This window comes from Coffea arabica, chromosome 4e (genome assembly GCF_036785885.1).
Source record: "Coffea arabica cultivar ET-39 chromosome 4e, Coffea Arabica ET-39 HiFi, whole genome shotgun sequence".
Lineage (NCBI taxonomy): Eukaryota > Viridiplantae > Streptophyta > Magnoliopsida > Gentianales > Rubiaceae > Coffea > Coffea arabica.
Window position 1 is genome coordinate 829,156 of NC_092317.1, and position 18,227 is coordinate 847,382.

General features: G+C 37.2%; 3 protein-coding genes across 6 annotated transcripts; 2 read left to right on the top strand and 1 right to left on the bottom strand.

The window, feature by feature from the left end:
- Positions 1–145: 145 nt before the first annotated feature.
- Positions 146–4,587, top strand: LOC140005842 (25.3 kDa vesicle transport protein SEC22-1-like). The gene is made up of 6 exons (XM_072046909.1): positions 146–489; positions 824–1,032; positions 1,981–2,141; positions 2,239–2,385; positions 2,988–3,064; positions 4,266–4,587. The coding sequence occupies exons 2-6, from the start codon at positions 845–847 to the stop codon at positions 4,347–4,349; spliced, it is 657 nt and encodes a 218-aa protein (XP_071903010.1). The 5' UTR covers positions 146–489; positions 824–844; the 3' UTR covers positions 4,350–4,587.
- Positions 4,588–5,361: 774 nt separating this feature from the next.
- On the bottom strand, positions 5,362–11,657 carry LOC140005841 (3-oxoacyl-[acyl-carrier-protein] synthase II, chloroplastic-like). 3 transcript variants are annotated; one of them, XM_072046907.1, is made up of 14 exons: positions 11,151–11,657; positions 10,641–11,035; positions 9,899–10,104; positions 9,598–9,801; positions 9,245–9,355; positions 9,059–9,154; positions 8,895–8,940; positions 8,731–8,810; positions 8,241–8,309; positions 8,058–8,142; positions 7,515–7,669; positions 7,367–7,447; positions 6,054–6,113; positions 5,362–5,901 (listed from the first exon to the last, which is right to left on the bottom strand). In XM_072046907.1, exons 2-14 carry the CDS (start codon positions 11,026–11,028, stop codon positions 5,770–5,772), a joined length of 1,713 nt encoding a protein of 570 aa, XP_071903008.1. In that variant the 5' UTR covers positions 11,029–11,035; positions 11,151–11,657; the 3' UTR covers positions 5,362–5,769. The 3 variants fall into 3 exon arrangements, 2 of the variants coding, with proteins under 2 accessions (XP_071903008.1, XP_071903009.1); XR_011813389.1 differs by having other exon boundaries at positions 6,054–7,054; positions 10,641–11,657; XM_072046908.1 differs by having other exon boundaries at positions 5,362–5,906; positions 10,641–11,657.
- A 1,188-nt stretch (positions 11,658–12,845) lies between these two features.
- On the top strand, positions 12,846–16,917 carry LOC140005843 (uncharacterized). 2 transcript variants are annotated; one of them, XM_072046911.1, is made up of 10 exons: positions 12,846–13,058; positions 13,460–13,715; positions 13,867–13,991; positions 14,091–14,205; positions 14,352–14,413; positions 14,742–14,793; positions 15,038–15,149; positions 15,417–15,515; positions 15,600–15,727; positions 15,860–16,917. In XM_072046911.1, exons 2-10 carry the CDS (start codon positions 13,561–13,563, stop codon positions 16,590–16,592), a joined length of 1,581 nt encoding a protein of 526 aa, XP_071903012.1. In that variant the 5' UTR covers positions 12,846–13,058; positions 13,460–13,560; the 3' UTR covers positions 16,593–16,917. The 2 variants fall into 2 exon arrangements, with proteins under 2 accessions (XP_071903012.1, XP_071903011.1); XM_072046910.1 differs by having other exon boundaries at positions 12,846–13,715.
- The last annotated feature ends 1,310 nt before the right edge of the window (positions 16,918–18,227 follow it).

The window sequence follows — 18,227 nt, forward strand, 5'->3', positions numbered from 1 at the left end:
ACATATTTTGTAGTTTAGAAATTTAAATGTCCCATTTTGAAGTTCAGGGGTTGAAGTGAGATTACGTGTATAGTTTGAGGGGACAAAATGGAATTAACCCATTAATTAGTGGCAGTAGTATTTCCGTAGTACTGTACTAGTAGCCGCTCCTTCCGCCAGTTTTTAATACGACGAGTAGTACTTTTTTTAAAACCAAACAGACCCAAAAAAAAAAAAACCAGCCCCATCTAGTCTGGCCTTCTCCCTCTCTTTGGAAAACTTGTCGCAGGCGTATCCCCTAATCACCATCGGATCTCCCAAATTTCGCGTCATTCCGGCAAGCCCTAGCTCGGATCATCGGAATTTTGTAGCTGTAACCGATTACAATTGCTGCCAATTCGAATTGAGGATCGAAATCTACATACCTTCCACATACGTGTGCGTCTACCTATTGCGGAGCCGCGTATGCGTATGAAAAGAACCTGATCGACTCACTTAATTCAGGCTCAGGTAATGGATGCTGACAATCCTTTTGTTTTTCCTTTTTTTAATAAATATTTTTTCTTCGACTCAGTCCTGCATCCTTTTGGTTTTAATGCTGTTATGATCTGTCTGAAGTGAAATAAAACTAGTTATCGTTGTATAAACTGAAAATTAACATTCCTCGCCGCTGGATTTTGTTTTCTGCTTCAAATCGACTGATTCAATTCAAAGGATCGTTTTGCCATTGTTCTAATTTAATGTTATTTTATCTTAATTTAAAAAAAATTCTTGAGAAGAGGGCTATTCTGGCATTGTTGTTAAAGTTTTACAGAAATAACGTTGTAGGTCATTTGTCTTATAGGATAGAGTTCCAGGAAGAAAAATGGTGAAATTGACTATGATTGCTCGTGTTACTGATGGCCTTCCATTAGTGGAGGGGCTGGATGATGGCCGAGATATGCCAGACGTGGATTACTACAAAAAGCAGGCCAAGGCGTTGTTCACAAATCTGTCAAGGGGCCAGAATGAGGCTTCCAGAATGTCTATTGAAACCGGTCCTTATGTTTTCCAGTATCCTCTTGCTTATGCCGCTAGGCATTATTTTATCTATGTGTGCTCTTGTTACTTTATGCCACCAGGCATATTTCTAATATCACAAAGTAGTTTAATTTCCTTTCTTTATGGTTCTTATACTATCAAATTGTAGTAAATTTGGTAGCCAAAGCCCAGAAGGAAGACAATTGGTGTGATAATGATCTTAAACCCTAACATTGCAAACTATGTTGTTGAAATTTGTGATTTGTTTAACTTAAGAGATTTGCTTCTGATTAATCACTGCTCGCTAGTGTAGTTAACTGAGCTGGGATTAAATAAAAACCTGTTGACCCCTTTGTTTTAAACCTGAATTGAACATGCCATAGGTGCTGGTCTTGGGATATAACTAGGACACTTCGGCTTTTACCAGGAGTGATTGATTGCTCACTGTCTGTCAGTGCATGTCTGTTGAAGCTGTCTTAGTCATGACAAGTGATTAAACCACCATTTCCCACTGCATTCCTTGTTCCAAACTGATAAATTTCTTGGCCTTAATATTTTATTTGGTATGGTTTTACATTGAGAGAACTGTACATGTGGCTTCTGATTGTGCATGAGTACATATTTCCTTCAATTTCAACCTAAAAACACCCGAAACTCTTGGAGGATTTTATGAAAAGATGCTGCAATTGGATGGATTTGGTAAATATACTGGAATCCTGAAAGGATTGCACATGTATATCTTCAAATGGAGGACTAGAGCAGCAGTTGGCAGTTTTTATGTGGTCTGGAAATTTGTATTTATGACTTTTTTTCAGTATAATAATGGTCTTTAGGAAGTTTGGATAGAAATTTGGACAACTATCTTGGTATTTTATGCTGCTTTAGTTATTTCTTGGGAAAGTCACATGCATTTCTTGTTTGGTCAAATGGTGATTTTGGTGCTATATGAATCACTGTGCTTCCTTGACAAAAGATCCCCAGTTATATCATTGAAGGGCGAGTTTGTTATCTGACAATGTGTGACCGTGCTTATCCTAAGAAGCTTGCTTTTCAATACCTTGAAGACCTTAAGAATGAATTTGAACGTGTAAATGGTAGTCAAATCGAAACTGCTGCCAGACCTTATGCTTTTATAAAATTTGGTAATATTTCTGTCGCTTATTTTTTTTAAAATTTTTTCACCAGCTTTTCTACTCTTCCCATAGCTAAATACGTTCTTTTCTTCCTTGTATCTGGAAGATACATTCATACAGAAAACAAAGAAACTATACCAGGATACAAGAACCCAGCGGAACGTTGCAAAGTTGAATGATGAACTTTATGAAGTACACCAGATTATGACTCGCAATGTACAAGAAGTTCTTGGTGTCGGGGAAAAATTGGACCGTGAGTTATTCCAATTCCCTTTTTTGTTTGATCTCCTTTTTGAATATTGTAGGTGTCAAGTCATTAACATGAAGTCTTTGACCTGTTAGTATTAGCTATTTATAGCTAGTGACTTGCCAAAGATGGAAAACAACATTGCAAATAATGTTTATGTAGGGCTGGTTTAGTAGGTATGCATTTTGTTGTTCAGCTTTACATCTCGAATTAAGTCACATATGGGCAACCTCAGTCTATGACAATGCTATTTAACTAATATTGCCAATTGCCAATTGCCAACTTACTATATTAGATTACCATTATCCTACTTGAGCGACATTATTGTTCGGTCTGGAATATTGTTGTTTGGCTCTGTAGTTTTTGGGGGTGGAGAGCATTTGATAATTCATTCCGTAGATTGTAGTGGATCATTCTTTATTCTTACTTGCGTCTTAACTGATTAAATGGGGTTAGCAGTAGCCCATTACTGTTATTCAGCTTCCCTTGCCCTTTCTAAGCTAAGAATCTTTTTGGTGCCTGCTATTGTACTTTCTTTCATTTCATATCTGATTGTATTTTATTTTATTTTATTTTTTGAGTAAACGTTTAATATGCCAATCATGCAGAGGTGAGTCAGCTTTCTAGCCGTTTGACTTCTGAATCTCGCATATATGCTGAAAAGGCAAGAGATTTGAATCGCCAGGTTAGTTTTATCAAGCATTAAGATGGTTTTGTTTCTGTCGGTCAAGCGTCTGATTGCCTATGCCTACCATTCTGATTTGCTATAATATGATGTCCTAGATTTGCAAGCTTGACCCACTTTATGCTTTAGCGTGTCTATGCTTTTGTATTGTTCAGGACAATTGTTGCTGGTCCAACTCTTTTGATGCTTGAAATTGGCTTCTCATTCTTATAAATGCTTGATTCTCCTTTCTTGTGTCTTGCAATAATGCTGCTTTAAGATTAATTGTCATACAAATATTGAGTGTGTTTGGATAGGAGTTTATTTGAAATATTATTTGGAATAATTACTGTAGCACCTTTGGTGATGTGATGTGATGTGATGTATGTGAGTTAAAAAGGTGGTTGGGAAGATAAAACTGTATTTGTGATGCAAGCAAATAAATTTTGTGCAAATAATTTTGCATTAATGCCATCAAAACTGGACACATGATCAATGGTTTCGACCAATCATGTGCATGATCCAGTTCAAGTTAATAAGAATCTGACCAAAACAGGAACAGGACAAGCTGGGATTTTTGTAAGCTTTTCTCATTTTGTTTCTTTTAAATTGTTTTTAGCTTTGAATATATTTTTCTTGCTTTGAACTGGTCAGATTGGTCAAATGGCAAAGTTTAGAAGGCAAATGCCAATTGTTTACCTTGATTATAGGGCCTGGGTTTGCATGACTGTGACACAGCTTAGTGTGAAATCCTCAATATGAGGTCAAAACATTGAAGCTTATATTAAAAAATAAAGAAATAAATAAAACCATGCACACACTGAAATGACCACTACTTTTTCCCCACATTGGTTAAGTTGACTTCTTGGTATAGAATCTTTTTCTCTCTTAAGTGAGATTTTTAACTAGGGTGGCCAATATATGGTCAAATTAAGGGTAAACATAATAAACATCTTGATTTACTACCACTCCTTGGAATGCTTGTTAAGCAAAATTAATGGTTTAATTTGGAGCAGAAAAGGTATATTGCTATTCTTCAAGTGATTCATGAGCTTGTTGATATAAGCCTCTTCTTTTGGAGCCTGTTGTGTTAATCGTTGTTGACTGCATCCTATCTTTTGAAATTGTATAATCTGTTGGTGGCTGCATCAAGTCCTAAGATGTGTTTGGGCTTTTTCAGTTTTGTGTGTTTCACCTTGCATTGATATTTGCTCCTTTATAGGCCTTGATTCGTAAATGGGCACCTGTAGCGGTAGTGCTCGGCGTTGTAATCCTCCTGTTCTGGGTTAGGAAGAAGATTTGGTGATGGATGTCGGGGAGCCTTTGCTTAGTTTGCATGAAGATGCCACCTACAGAGGCAGAAGAAAGTCATCTCTCACGTGTTCCATTATACTGGCTTATCTCAAGTGGTTTTACCCCTTGTTTGAGAATCAAAAGATACAAACAGAAGCAAGTTATTATTGACAACTTTAGGGAGCTCATTGTCATTGTAGGGCTCGTACAGACTTCATTACCTTGTCTATCTGATATTTGTCCTTTCATCACTTCTTGCATCAAATTTTCCTACATTGACAATTGCGAGAAATTTGGAGGATATTTGGTCAAATTCTTTCTTGCGGAGGGTCCGAAGCAGAATGTGAAGTGAAAAGAAGTGCTTAAAATTATGGTGTTGCGCTAGTGTGTGCGTGCGTGTGTATAAACATGAAATGGTACTGCTTACGTTGCCGAGTTTCCCAGGCCCATAGTAATACAAACATGTGAGAGGCGTATCTTTTATATAGGGTGCCGGTGTACTATGTTTAGGAGTGAGGTGGAGCCTGGCATTGCTGGACAAATTCTTGTAGGTTGCTGAGAGCATGTTCATGCTGTTGGATCCCAAATTTGTTTATAGAAATGTATGAATTTCCCGTGTTAAAGCAGCTGCTTAAAGTTTAAACGCAACTTAAAGTAATTTGGTTTGCATCGATGCATCATTCTCAATCAAAAGATTCAGGTAAATGAGAGGAAATTTTTTGATGCCCAGTGAGAAATCCACGAACAAAACAGATGCAAATGGAAAGTGACTGGAAAGGTCATAATACCCTCCATAGTCAATTTTAACTCATGACCAGGAGAGTTGACTGGAAAGGTCATTTTTCTGACAATTGATACAAAAAAAAAAAAAAAAAAAAAATTGCTGATATTAGAATTCTCATCGTGGCAAATATCATTTGCTAATGATAGGGGACAGTGTGTATATATAAATATAAACACGGACGAAATCCGACAGCAATCTGAAGGAATGGGGCAAGAAAAAACGTTTGGAAGGAACATCAGAATAATAACCTAATGAGTTTTGATCCACCAGGGACCAAAGCAATCGCTCGACTTTTCGAGTCATAGAAGACTCCATTAAAATTTTTGCTGATTTTCATGGACTTGTTCATGTATTTTGAGCTTGTCTGCAATTCCAGTTTTTCATTTCTTGTGCTTCCAATGGAAGCACTCCGCAGTTTGCTCCAAGCCACCATACACAACTTCAAGAAGAAAGAAGTATCAACTGCGTACATACAATGAGTTGCCACTAATCTTTCCAGGGAAATCAAATTAAGTTGGAAGGATATCCTAGCCAATGAGAAAAATGCTGAAGAAGAGCAATGACTGCTTCATAAAAATAGAAAGCAGTCCATTCTGTGGGGGTGACTTCATAACTGATAGTTACTTGCCCAGTCATAAGGAAGAATACTTCAGTCACCCTCATCTGGCTTGTAAGGAGCAAAGAGAATGGAAGAATTGTGTCCTCCAAAGCCAAAAGAGTTGGATAGTGCCACCTTTATTTCCAACTGCTCCTTTTTCGGGCCTACAAGCACACTGGTGTCCTGCACTAGGTTGTTACAGGATCGATATATCAATAACGAAGGAAGTCACTTAAATAAAGAAACCACTCATAGATTTTCTAAGATGATCAACCTTAATAGTAGAATACAACTTAAGAGCTTAACTCAAGGGAACAAGGGTATCAAAATCATACCACGCCTTTGTCAGGATTCTCGAGATTGATATTTGGATGGATCCATCCTGTCTGTATGGCCTATTAAAAAGCACCAAGTCCCAGATATCAGCAAGAGTTTGGACAAAAGAGCAGCTAAGAGGGCATAAGAACATAGACAAAATGTCACGAAGAACAGTGCTCATGTGATAATAAATTATCTAATATCAACTCAAATAAGAGCCTTCAATAGGCCCTTCAGCCTTCGCGAAGCAAGAACTTCTCTATGCAGGAATGCTCAAGCTAAAAATTGCCCTTCATTGTATACAAGAACCCCAGCAGGAAATGACGAAGGGAATAAACAGGGCAAAATTGCACAAAGTCATTCCAAATGTAAGGTGTATTCCAGGATCATTTTTTGGATCCTTAAACTTAGGGCTTATTGCCGCGCCGCCTTCTCAAACCTCACATGGAAGAGAGAGTACTCATCCAGGGACTGAGTAACAATTAACATTGGCTGCGAAGGCCTTGGTCTAGTGGCTAAGGTTGAAGTTCCAAGAATTAGAGGTCTTAGGTCCAAATCCACCCTTCCCCCACCCCGCTTCTTAAATCCCACCCTTCCCCCTGCTTATTTAAAAAAATAAATAAATAAGTAAACAAATAAACCATTGACATTGACTCTTAAATACTCACCTGAGGCTCTCCAAAGCAAGTCACACACAATCTGAAACAATAGCATTTAAAACTTTGAATGTATGCTAGGTAGTAGAAAGTACAAGACCAAATCTGAAAAATGGATTTCCCAGAAACCATGAAAGCATGGAGTAATGCTCAACAGCAATACAAGCCACTCAAGATGCAGTTCACTAACTTCCATTGCAGCCAATTTGGTTTCAAATCTTAACATGTTTGAACTTGTTATAGATAAGCATTTTCGGATACAACTGTGAGAAACGAATGCAGCCCATCAGTTAAAAGTTTGTGTTCTTCTAAAAATCTGACAGTCCCATTCCCCTCAACAATTCTTCCTTCCCATCCCTTCCCTTCAAAACAAAAAAAAAAAAAAAATGTTCATGAGAAAAACCATTTATACACATGCAATCAAGAGATGCAACAACTACAAATTTAGACATTATAACTATCAATGTACAACAGAACTTGAGTAAAGCCTGCAAATCATTCTTACTTAAACACACATGATTGTTATATGCATCTAGAAAAGATTTCCTAGAATTAAAAGTAGAAAGAAAAATTATAAAAATTATATATATATATATAACTCTTAAAAAAGCATGTCCAGTTCAATCTAATGTAATTATAAACTTCTTGTCCACTATAATCAACACTCCAGTTACCTTAACTGTTGCAACAGCTTCTACTGCACCAGCAGCACCAAGTAGATGGCCCACCATTGACTTTGTAGAGTTCATCTTGAGCTGTAATAGTTTAGAACATGTTAAGAACAGCAAACGGAACTATGATAAGGGCCTTTTAGATAATTACCTCAGGATTCCGCCCAATACATCGCATTATCGCTTCAAACTCCTTCAGATCAGCAGCTGGAGTTGATGTTGCATGTGCATTTATATAATTAATATCTTCTCTAGCGACACCCGATTGAGCTAAGGCTTTCTCTATGCAAAGAACAATTCCTGCCCCTGTTTTATGATTTCAAAACAAATTTCAGATTTAGCATCTATTTGAAACCAAACATCAAGTTTTATAAGAAAACTCATGCTCTCCTTTATAACCAAAGGTCCAGGGTTAAACAATCAATCTAACAAGCACTATTGCCCATTCTCTTTTAGAACAAGATTACTACACCTGCATGACATGTCAAAGACCCCCTCAAGCTTATGGCAATTGCTTGCCTAAATGGAAAAGTAATTATTGATCAAGATAACTCATGAATTGGGAATCCATTTCCTTGACTCCATTTATAACATGGGATATGGATCTAAACACATCAGCAGAATCACTAATCTAATAAAAAGTCCATTAAGGAAGGTAGAAGAGTTGTTAAAAAATAAAAAAACACAAGCTTACCCTCTGGATGGGGTTCAATCATATGATAAGCGTCACAAGTGAAGCTTCCACCTAAAAACTCTGCATAGATTTTCGCATCTCTTCTCTAGTGCATTAATCAGAATGGAAACAGAAAGAAGCTTCAATAAGGCTGAGAGAAACAACTCCCTGCCCCCCTCCCCAAAGAAAACAAAAGTGGTATACCTTTGCATGTTCCAACTCCTCCAGAAGTAGCACGCCAGCTCCTTCCCCCATAACAAATCCATCACGGTCCTGCATAACCACAAAAAAATAAAGAAGTATTGAGCCCTCACATGAAAAAAAAAACACACACACACACACACAGAGATAGAGAGAGAGATATTAATGTACAGAAAAATCCATGACTAGCAAGAATATTTTCAAGATTTAAGGATCAATATCGCTTTAGATTGCTGGATTCTGCAATATTATAGGTTAACCAAGTTCTGAATGCCAATAAGTATAGGCAGTAAAATCTGCAGACATGGAGTGTCAATTGTACCTCATGTACTCAAGCATCACTAAATTAACACATATTTCCTTGAGCAAGTAGAAATGTGTCCAGAAAAAGTTTTCCAGATTGACATTTTGGATGAAATTTTCCATGATTTCCCTTTTTTAGAACTAGAACCAGGAAGAGAGAGAGAGAGAACAGGATAGGTTGCTGTAATACCACATCCCAAGGACGTGAAGCCCTGGTTGGATCACCATTCTTCTGTGAAAGTGCCCTGCATGCAACAAATCCTCCCAATCCTGTAATCATATTTTAAAATGACAGCTTCATTAACAGTAAACAAGGTACAACTTCAATCATGTCAGACTGAAATCATTACTAACCAATAGGAATAATTGCAGAATCTGAGCCACCGCATAGCATAATATCCTGCAGATTTCCATATATTTGAAACAGAATACTAGATCAGCTGCTACAAAATTTTCAAAGGACTGTTAAGTACCTACATGTCACAAGAATTGGGGGAGAGGAGGATTTAGCCACTTACAGCTTCACCTCTAATGATGTGATTCGCTGCATTTAGCATACAGAAATTGCTTGTTGCACAAGCTGTAGAAATAGAGTAATTTGGGCCCATCCATCCCTACAGTTTCAGCAATTAGAGAACAGCTACAGGATTATAATCTTGATTTAACTCGATTGAAATTTTGGCAAATAATGAACTGCAGCATACCAAATCCATTGCAAGCATTGCAGACCCCATATTGGTTGTAGCAAAAGGTACACAAAAAGGATTCATCTTCTTGTATGACACCCTCAAAGCTTCTATTGCATCGTTAAAAACCTACTCAGTTAAGCCAAAAGAGCATAGGAAGCAAAACAGCAAAAAGCCCATAATTAGTTTAATAACTGTTATGGGAGAGAGACAATACAATGAACCCTCATTTGAGGACTAGAAGGACAAGTTAAAACTTGGCACTTGTGTGAGTTTCATAAGAATTCACTCTGAGCTGGAAGATAGAGGCATGTTCGAGTCAAAATACATATTCATTCTCAAGGTTCTAAAAATGCTTATTAGTAAGTTACCTTCATTCCACCCAGGGCAGAGCCAATTAAAACACCACATTTAGCCTTGTCAATTTCCTCCATGACATCTTCTGTGATGCCACCATCAGCTAATGCTTTTTTACCTGCAGTTAGCATGTAAAGCATGAACTTGTCCGCCCTCTTACAAAGTTTTGGAGCAACCCACCCATCAGCTGAGAAATCTTTGATTTCCCCTGCAATTCTCTGTTATACAAAATATACTGTCAACAGAAAAACCAATACCAAAGAAGTGCTATAAATAAGAAACACATAAAAAGTTCTGCTTTGATGCACAATTTACCGTTGGAAATTCAGAACAATCAAAAGTTTCAATCTGACTTATTCCACTAACTCCTTCAAGAAGATTACTATAGAATATATCCGCATCATGACCAAGAGAGGATACTACACCAACCCCTGTTACCACTATCCTCCTTTTCTCAGTAAGAGATTTCTTCTTTGCTATGGTGTCCTTCTGTGGTTTGACTGCAACAGCCATCGCTTTGCCTAGAACAAAAACATTTCAGTCTAGGAGCTGATTCAGTTGGTTGGTATGATATGGATTATATTTTTTTAATTTTTTTAAAATCACGGAAAAATACAACATCTCACTGGAGTAAAACTTCCATTTTTATAGCACAGACAAGTGCATTACTTCCTTTTGCTTTGACAGGCAACTTTCTTGAGGCATAAAAAGCTTTACCATCAAGATTTACCGAACATTTATTTCCTATATGGTGTCCAGTGGTCCAAATTACTAGCATCACTATCTCTGTCCTTTCTCGTACTCCCATTAATATACATTCAAAGCAAAGGTGAAGTATTTATTACACATTGAACTTCACATTTAACACATTCCAAAGGCCATTTTTTGAATGCTAGTCTCATACGTTCATGGTAAAAGCATGATCCAACCACAGAATCTATCAAACGAATCTCTAAAACAAGCCTCGAGAGACGACTACTTGAGGCATGCATAAAAAACTAAGACCACCGATGACGACATCAATAGAAACCTGCAACAGAAATTCGTGCTTCTTTACCAGAAATGGCAGCTCTATTCATCCTTCTTTGCCTGCGAGTCACCGGCTCTGCCTTGTGCCCGAAAAGTGAAAATGCATTCTCACTAAAACAAGAGAGAGAAGAAGCCAGTCCCTCTGAATTATAATATTCCTCACAGGGCTCAAAAGTAAGACAAGAATTCAACCAATTTTGGATTCCAGAAGCGCAAAACGAAGAAACCAAACCAGCACCACCCGCATTTAGGAACTGAGGCACCACCACTTTTCTTCTTCTTGCAGACCTACTCAGCCTTCTCGAACATCGAAAAATCGATGGTAACTTCAAAAAGTGATCTTTTTCACAGGACGCAGACATGCAAGCTGCAACCAGCCATGTACAAAGTGGGGAGGCAACAGAAGAAGCCATCATTGGTAAACTATGCAAATTCAACAGAGAGGATGAGACTTTGAAGCAAATTAATACAGCCCTGTTAATTGAATCTCAATCAAGATAACATAATTTCTTGGCTTTCAAGTGATTTTGAGAAGTACCTCACCCAAAAAAAGTGATTTTGAGAGGTGGGCTCGGATAATTTGGTTGGGATAGAATAGGGGAAAGGTTTTGATACGAAGAGGAGCTGTCATAGATTAAGAAGAGGCAGGGCAGTTACGGAGTGTTTGCTAGTGTATGCAAATCTGAGTCAGTTGCAGTATTGGACAAACAAATGAAACTTGCGAAAAGAGAAGATGACAAAGGAGTAGACGCACAGATTGATCTATGTGTAGCCAAACACGGTACCATCACAAAGTGATTGTTTTATGGGTAAGATTGTGAGGCTCCTTGGTGGTCTACTTTGGTAAGACCAAACTTGCGCTTAGATTCCTCAGAAATTTCCTAGATTTGGACTGGAAATTATTAAATTCCTTGATTCCACAAATTAGATATATCAACTGGTACTGTGCCACTATGTTCGCCATCTACCGTATAAGTCTTAACTTCCCTATCTTCTCGGACTGCATAGAGATTTGGTCATAGAAAGTGAAAACAGCATGTCCTTCTGCCCAAGAGAACAGAACATTTATCTAATTAAAGATTAGAATGAACTGGAGTAAACATATTTGCTCTCTTTCACCAAGAGTAGATCCAAGAGAAAAAGCGTCCACAAAGTCACAAACCACTAAGAAGATAGACGTAAATCTGAAATGCTATTCTTAGTTTACTGTTGAATTCGAAGTATATAAATGACAAAAAAAAAAAAAAGAAACTAAAAGTGCTGGTTTGATTGACAAAATTTGTTGAACATACTATTCTCAATTAATAATTTCATAGTCGAAACTTCTGTATATACTTGTCACATTTTCTGCTGCTTCAAAAAGTCGAGCAAAAAGGGAAGGTGCAGTTCTATAGCAAGCTTTTATTTTCTCCCTAAATCGATTTATTTCTTGTGGTGTAATATCCCCCTTTGCTTCAGCTTTCTTGATGTTCTTTTCTCGAAAACACAAATCTGATTCTGAAAAATATTACTCTATTCAGAAGGAGAAAAGGATATCTTTGTGTTAACTTGGAACGAGGACAATAGGCTGGAAAGAATGTTAACCTTGAAGTTGAAGTAACAGCCTTAATTTTCTTACTTTTAGCTAAAAGTAATAGGCTCTAATGGCACCTTGTCTGTTAATGATATGTATGCGTTGCTTGCTTTCACAATGCGCTGTCCAATTGACCAAGCAAAAACATTTATAAATCTCGTGTGAAAATGATGTCTCTCTTGTTACATTAATCTTTCGGAAAGCTGCCTAAATCAGTCTTTATACAAACTACTACTAGTAATAATAGCCTGAGACGTTAATCGATACAACCTTAGCCTAGTAATCAAGAGTTGAGCTAGGAAAAATTAATCCATGTTAGAATAGAAAGGACTTAAGAGACTCATATCAGGTGCGGCAGTAGCACTTGACTTTGAAAATCAGCTCTCTACTCTTTATCTCTATTTGCCTCATTCAACTCGCAGTAGCTCAGTAGTAACAAACCTACACGTACGTGGTACTAATTCATATTGCTTTTCAGAAACTTGCAAGTTTAAATGGTATATATTCATAGCACTGGCATTAAACATATTTAATACCATTAGTTAATGTCTGAAACAAGGTGATAATGATCGCTAGATGTGATTTATGTTTAGTGGAGTAGTATAGTGATGTGGTTTATGTTTAGTGGAGTAGTATAGTGATGTGGCCCAGGATATTCTTTTAAAAGCATAGCATCTAATTGGAATAGCAAGGAAGCCCATTTCTCTTTGCGATTGGGAATTCACAATTGCATGGCTGTGTTTCTGAGTATGAATGTGCTGCAACTTGGAATTTTCCAACGGAATATTGAAGATCACAAGATGAAGAACTATCCAATCAGATGATTGGCGCTGATCACATGAGAAATTCGCCTTCATTGTTAAAAACAAATTGGTACGTACATCATACACCATAGTCCGTATCCTACCGGTACTAGCAAAAGGTCAAAAGAAAAAGATGGAAGGCCTGAAAGGTGGAACCGATCATTTCATGCTGGCCGGCTGATGCTTCAACCAGTCACCTCGGTCTATTCGGCTCAGATACTCAACCCCGTAAAAAGATGGCCTAGCCATTTTGGCCCAAAAGCAATAATCAAGTCCAACACTCCCATCTTGTCGAATAATCTAATCTCTAACTAATTATATCTTTGACACCACTGTTACTTCCACTCAATCCGGTTTTAAGGACCCCATTCTTTGCGATTTGCTCTGATGTGCAGTGCAACGGTCATTCCTGTATTCAAATCCTGAGATGAATGCGCCCACCTTTTCTTGAATTTTCATTGCATTCTGCAGGCCGGTGGAAACCCCAATTACGATTATCCCTCATTGCAAGAGATAACGTTGTTTAGAAGTGCTTCGGCTGATACTGATTAAAGGAAAATATTAGACCAAAAATGGCGCTTCTTGAGCAACAAAACTACAATGGTGAATCAGACCATAGTGATGGATATGATTCTGATGATTCCGAAGAAGACCCAGATTTTGATATTCTTGAAGAAAGTCGATCCAGCTTTTCCGGGCTGTCCATTAGGAGAAAATCCAATCTTGGGTAATTCGTTTTCCTTTTTGCTATTTTCCATGAATAAAAACAATAATGATGTCTTTATTTGGCCTACTGCGTGTTTGCTCAAATGTGTCAATCACATTTTCATTATTGACTCTTTCCTGAGTATTCGAAACGGGTTCCTGTCAAAATCTAGTATTGACAAGGAAATGATCAAGTATGCGGAGGGAGAAGGTGACCCAGATGTTACAGAAGTGGTTGTTCCCGGACTTGATGAGAAAGATCAAAAAGGTTATGAGACTATTCAAAAGGTCATTGGAGGTTAGTACAGTGCAATCATGATAATTAGTCCATTTATTTCGGGACTATATGTTGTTCCATGCGTTGTTTGTGCTGATACTGATACATGCTTTCTGGCAGCTGGTCAGTTGGAGAAGCTTAAAGTGGATCAGTGCAAGGTGTATCTGAGGAAACATAGTTTGAGATTAACGGGCAACAAAGAAACCCTTATTCAGCGTATTAGAGAACATCTTGAGTAATTTCTGCTTTCCATTTTCTTTTTTTTTTTTTGTTTTTTGTTCATACCTGTGTCCCCGCATTGAATGAGCTACTTAATGTTGAACCATTTTTGAGTTTTCCTAGTTTAGAAGTCTAATTTACCAGCTCTAGCATATGTTTCAGTATCCTCAATGGTGGAGGGGAGAAAAAGTACCCTGCTTCTAGTTTTCTTGTGAACTGCAAAGGTGCGTACCATCAGAATTTTTGCTTTTATAGTTACTTAGATAGTTGTAAGTTATTAGCTTATATATATATATATATATATATATATATATATTAGAAATTAGAGAGATCATGATATTCTTGATGATAATAGCTGATTTTACCATTATGAATTTGCACTGAACTTTGAAAGGCTCCCAACTTTATTGCCATTTTTAATTAGTTTTCCTATAATGGATTACGATTTGATTTTAACGGGTAGCATTTCTCTTGTTAATGTGTGTATTAAGGATTGGATAACATAAATCATCTTTTTGTCTGTTTTTGAGTTTAAGTTTCTGTCTCATGCAGGTGATGCATGCACTGGTGACATCATCCTGTTCAAACAAACTGTATATGGAATGTAAGCCCTCTGAAGAGATGGAGTCCATACTTCTATTTCTCAGTATGGCAATCTTAATTGTGCAGAATTGTTGAGCTTAACCTTGATTACTCCAGGAAAATACTTAGTCAAGTAGTATCTCACTTAATTAACCCAGCAGAGAATGTATTACTTGATATTTATATAATGCCTACTATAAATTCTGTTGAATCTGTGTGTTGAGAATAATGCAGATTCTTAGACTTGGTCTTTATTTGCTTTTCAGGTTCAACATTGCCTCAAGGAGTGCAAGTGGGCCCCCTTGCGGGACTCGACTGGTTGCTGGCAGGATAGTAAAAGAGAGTTATGGTGCTGCAAAGCAACAACATACCTTTACGGTGAGCTGAGTAGTTGTTCAACTTGGTGGAGTAGTAGGCTTAGGAAACTGATCGAAAATGTATGATATCAACTAAATTGAGGGGCTGACTGTTCACCTTGGAATCCTATTAAATCAAAAGAAATGGTTTTCTTATTGTTCTAAAAGCCGCACTCCTGTATGGCTTCATCATGCTTACCAGCTGTAAGACAACAATTTGCAGGGTATCTGAGTTCAAAATGAAATTATCATGCTGTGTGAATCTAACTTGCTTGACTAATCTGTTCAGATTGAAGTACTATGGAGCAAAGGAGAGAAATCGCTACCCCCACTTCATCCCCTTCTCATCAAGGGCAGAAATCTTTATAGGTTAACAACAATGAGACAGGTTTGTTTGCAAACAATAAAGCATCTTAATCTCTCTCCATTCATATGTCAGGCATCAATTTTTACCTTGTTTTCCTACTGTCAGAGGTGGGAAGATGAAGAGGAAAGGAAAAGGATCTTGTCAGAAAAGCATGCTAGAGGTGCTGTTGCTCGTTCAAATAGGGAAGCTCGTGTGCTAGAAAGAGACATGCGGAAAGTGCTGAAGTCAGATAGGTAACAATGTTCTTAGGTTTTAATGAAAAATAAAATTTGCATTTTTGTAAAAAATGATGAGATAGAAGGAACTTTTTTATATTATCTAAACCTCTGACTGATCCTCTTCCATCATTCTCATCCTTTTGTCAGGGTACTGAAGAAAGAACACAGTTTTAGAAAACAGGAAGAGAATAGAAAACAAATGCAATGTTCTCTCTCCATTCCCTTGAACAACAACATACAACCTGAACAGCAGCCAGAGGACATGCAGGACACTTGCCAATCTCAACATTTTAAGAAGAAGGAATGCTGGGAGTTGAGAAGCTTCAAGGATAAAACTTCTGCTAGGCAAGAAGATCCAGGGTATGTGCAGATGAGGTCTAAAATTTGCACGGATGCTAATGTCCCATTGGAAGGGAATCTTTCTAGGCGACCTTTTACCAGTATGAATTGCAATCTTCCAGGGCATCCTTCTTGGATGAAAACCCATGAGGACCAAACTAAGTTCAAGAATTCAACGACCTCAGTTTACGGGGCGGTAAAAAATGCCAGACACGCAAACCACAGAAGTGTTATAAATCATCCAAGAGCCCCAGCTGGTTGTGAAATTAGCAGCACTAATTCTTTGAGTTCTTCAACAAAAAGCCATGTATATGCCAAAAATGAGAATGCACAGCAAAAGGATTTCTATCATAGAAATTGTGGTATGAATAATCCTCTGAAGAGTTCAGAGCAGATGCGTGCTTATGTTTGGGTTGAGAATTTTGACGCATCCAGGGATATAGTCCAAGGACATTTAAAGGAAAAGAAGCAGCTGTGCAGGTACTATGCTCAAGGAAGGTGTTATTATGGATACAAGTGCAAGTATTTGCACGAGGTTTAACAAAATTAGAAACTACTATGACCAGTTTGTCCACTCTGCTCAATTTTCTACGGAGCTGGCTAGTTTTTTTTTTATCTGCTCTCGGCTTGTACTCATCTGTGTTTCCGCTTCAATCTGGAGAGGCTATAGCGATACTCAGGCAAACTCGTAGTTCAGTCTGGGTTGAGTGACACCGATTCTAATTCAGGAGAAGCTGTAATTTTGCCGGCAGGAGAATGGTTGACCTTTCACCAACTTGTCAACGCATTTTTGTCTCTATGCATTTTTGTGGCTTGCCTTGTGTCCGAGAAGAAATGGCAGTCTAATCTGCAAAGAATTTCCTTTATTGCTGTTTCATTTCGACAAATTAATTTCCAACAGGCTGCCATTTGTTCAAAGCTTGCACCTATTTGAGCTATGATCCAATTCCAGCACAAGGAGTTAACGTCAGGCACATGTTGCAATTTGCGCAATAATGCGGTTTAACAGATTCTCTTTCTCAGTGTTGAATGTTGACGCTTGGAGATGTCTAATAAAACCTGAATATTGCCTATCTTTCCTGTTGGAATATTAGTGTAGCCTACACGATCACATGATATTGTACCAATGTTCATTAATTACCTCACTAGTTCATGGAATAAATAACTACGTAAATAGATTTACGTTGATAGTTACATAATCATTAGGATAGACAAATTTGAGGAAGTAGGGAGTCTTATATTCATTGTATGTGGATGTATTATATTTATTGTGATACTTTATCTGATAATTTCAGTGATTATTAAATTGTATCTTATCATTATATTTAACAAATGAAGTACGATAAGAATATTAAAATCTATCATTACGGGAGCGATTGTGACTCTACAAATACTTTAGAGTTTCTAGTTTCTCTCACCACTCTGACATATGTTATTTTCACCCATCACTAAAATAATATAACAGAGAGTTAGTGAGAGAAGGTTAAATAGCATAAGATTTATGGTTTACAACATTGGTGATCGAAAAGTTTGATGATAAAGAGTTGTGAAATTCTTCTCCAAAATGTCTCAAGGTACACCAATTTACAATTTATTTCTTAATTTTAATTTACAAATCATACTAAAAACCTTGCTTCTTATGTCTAACAAGTGGCATTAGAGTTAGGTTAAAATTTATGACTTGTAAATTAATTATGTCACACTTAATTTTGATTTATTTTGCAATAAAGTTTAAGACAAAATTCTTAGAGTTCAAAAATTTGGTTCGTTATTTTCGTACCACATATGCATGTTGACGGTCTTGATTTTGCTTCCGCTAACGATAACTGTTAAAATTTCAAGTAATGGAGGAACTCAATTTTCGATAAAATTTGTATGACGTATCGATGCTATTGACAATATTTTCACTAATTGTTATGGTTGGGTGATAGTTAGATGTCTTTAATCATATATATATATATATATATATATATATATATATGCTTATTATGAATCCCATGATTGATTGTCAAATGTCAACTATGCAATTGCTTATATCTGTACGACTTTAAGTGGCCTATTGCATGGGCCAAAAGAAAAGCTTGATTAATCATATTATCGGACTTTGGGAATGGACATCGGTAAGAACACAAAAAACGACATAGACAATAATAATTTTCGGACCAATTAATTGACT

What these genes read in the sequence shown, in the direction of transcription:
- LOC140005842 (XM_072046909.1), top strand. Translation starts at nt 845, where the DNA reads ATGGTGAAATTGACTATGATTGCTCGTGTTACTGATGGCCTTCCATTA. An exon ending in TTATGCTTTTATAAAATTTG is followed by an intron (nt 2,142 to 2,238) that starts GTAATATTTCTG and finishes TGTATCTGGAAG; the next exon opens with ATACATTCATACAGAAAACA. An exon ending in CAAGAGATTTGAATCGCCAG is followed by an intron (nt 3,065 to 4,265) that starts GTTAGTTTTATC and finishes GCTCCTTTATAG; the next exon opens with GCCTTGATTCGTAAATGGGC.
- LOC140005843 (XM_072046910.1), top strand. Translation starts at nt 13,561, where the DNA reads ATGGCGCTTCTTGAGCAACAAAACTACAATGGTGAATCAGACCATAGT. An exon ending in TATTCAAAAGGTCATTGGAG is followed by an intron (nt 13,992 to 14,090) that starts GTTAGTACAGTG and finishes GCTTTCTGGCAG; the next exon opens with CTGGTCAGTTGGAGAAGCTT. An exon ending in TTTTCTTGTGAACTGCAAAG is followed by an intron (nt 14,414 to 14,741) that starts GTGCGTACCATC and finishes TGTCTCATGCAG; the next exon opens with GTGATGCATGCACTGGTGAC.
- LOC140005841 (XM_072046907.1), bottom strand. Translation starts at nt 11,028, where the DNA reads ATGATGGCTTCTTCTGTTGCCTCCCCACTTTGTACATGGCTGGTTGCA. An exon ending in CTGCCCTGGGTGGAATGAAG is followed by an intron (nt 9,356 to 9,597) that starts GTAACTTACTAA and finishes TTAACTGAGTAG; the next exon opens with GTTTTTAACGATGCAATAGA. An exon ending in GATTGAACCCCATCCAGAGG is followed by an intron (nt 7,670 to 8,057) that starts GTAAGCTTGTGT and finishes ATCATAAAACAG; the next exon opens with GGGCAGGAATTGTTCTTTGC.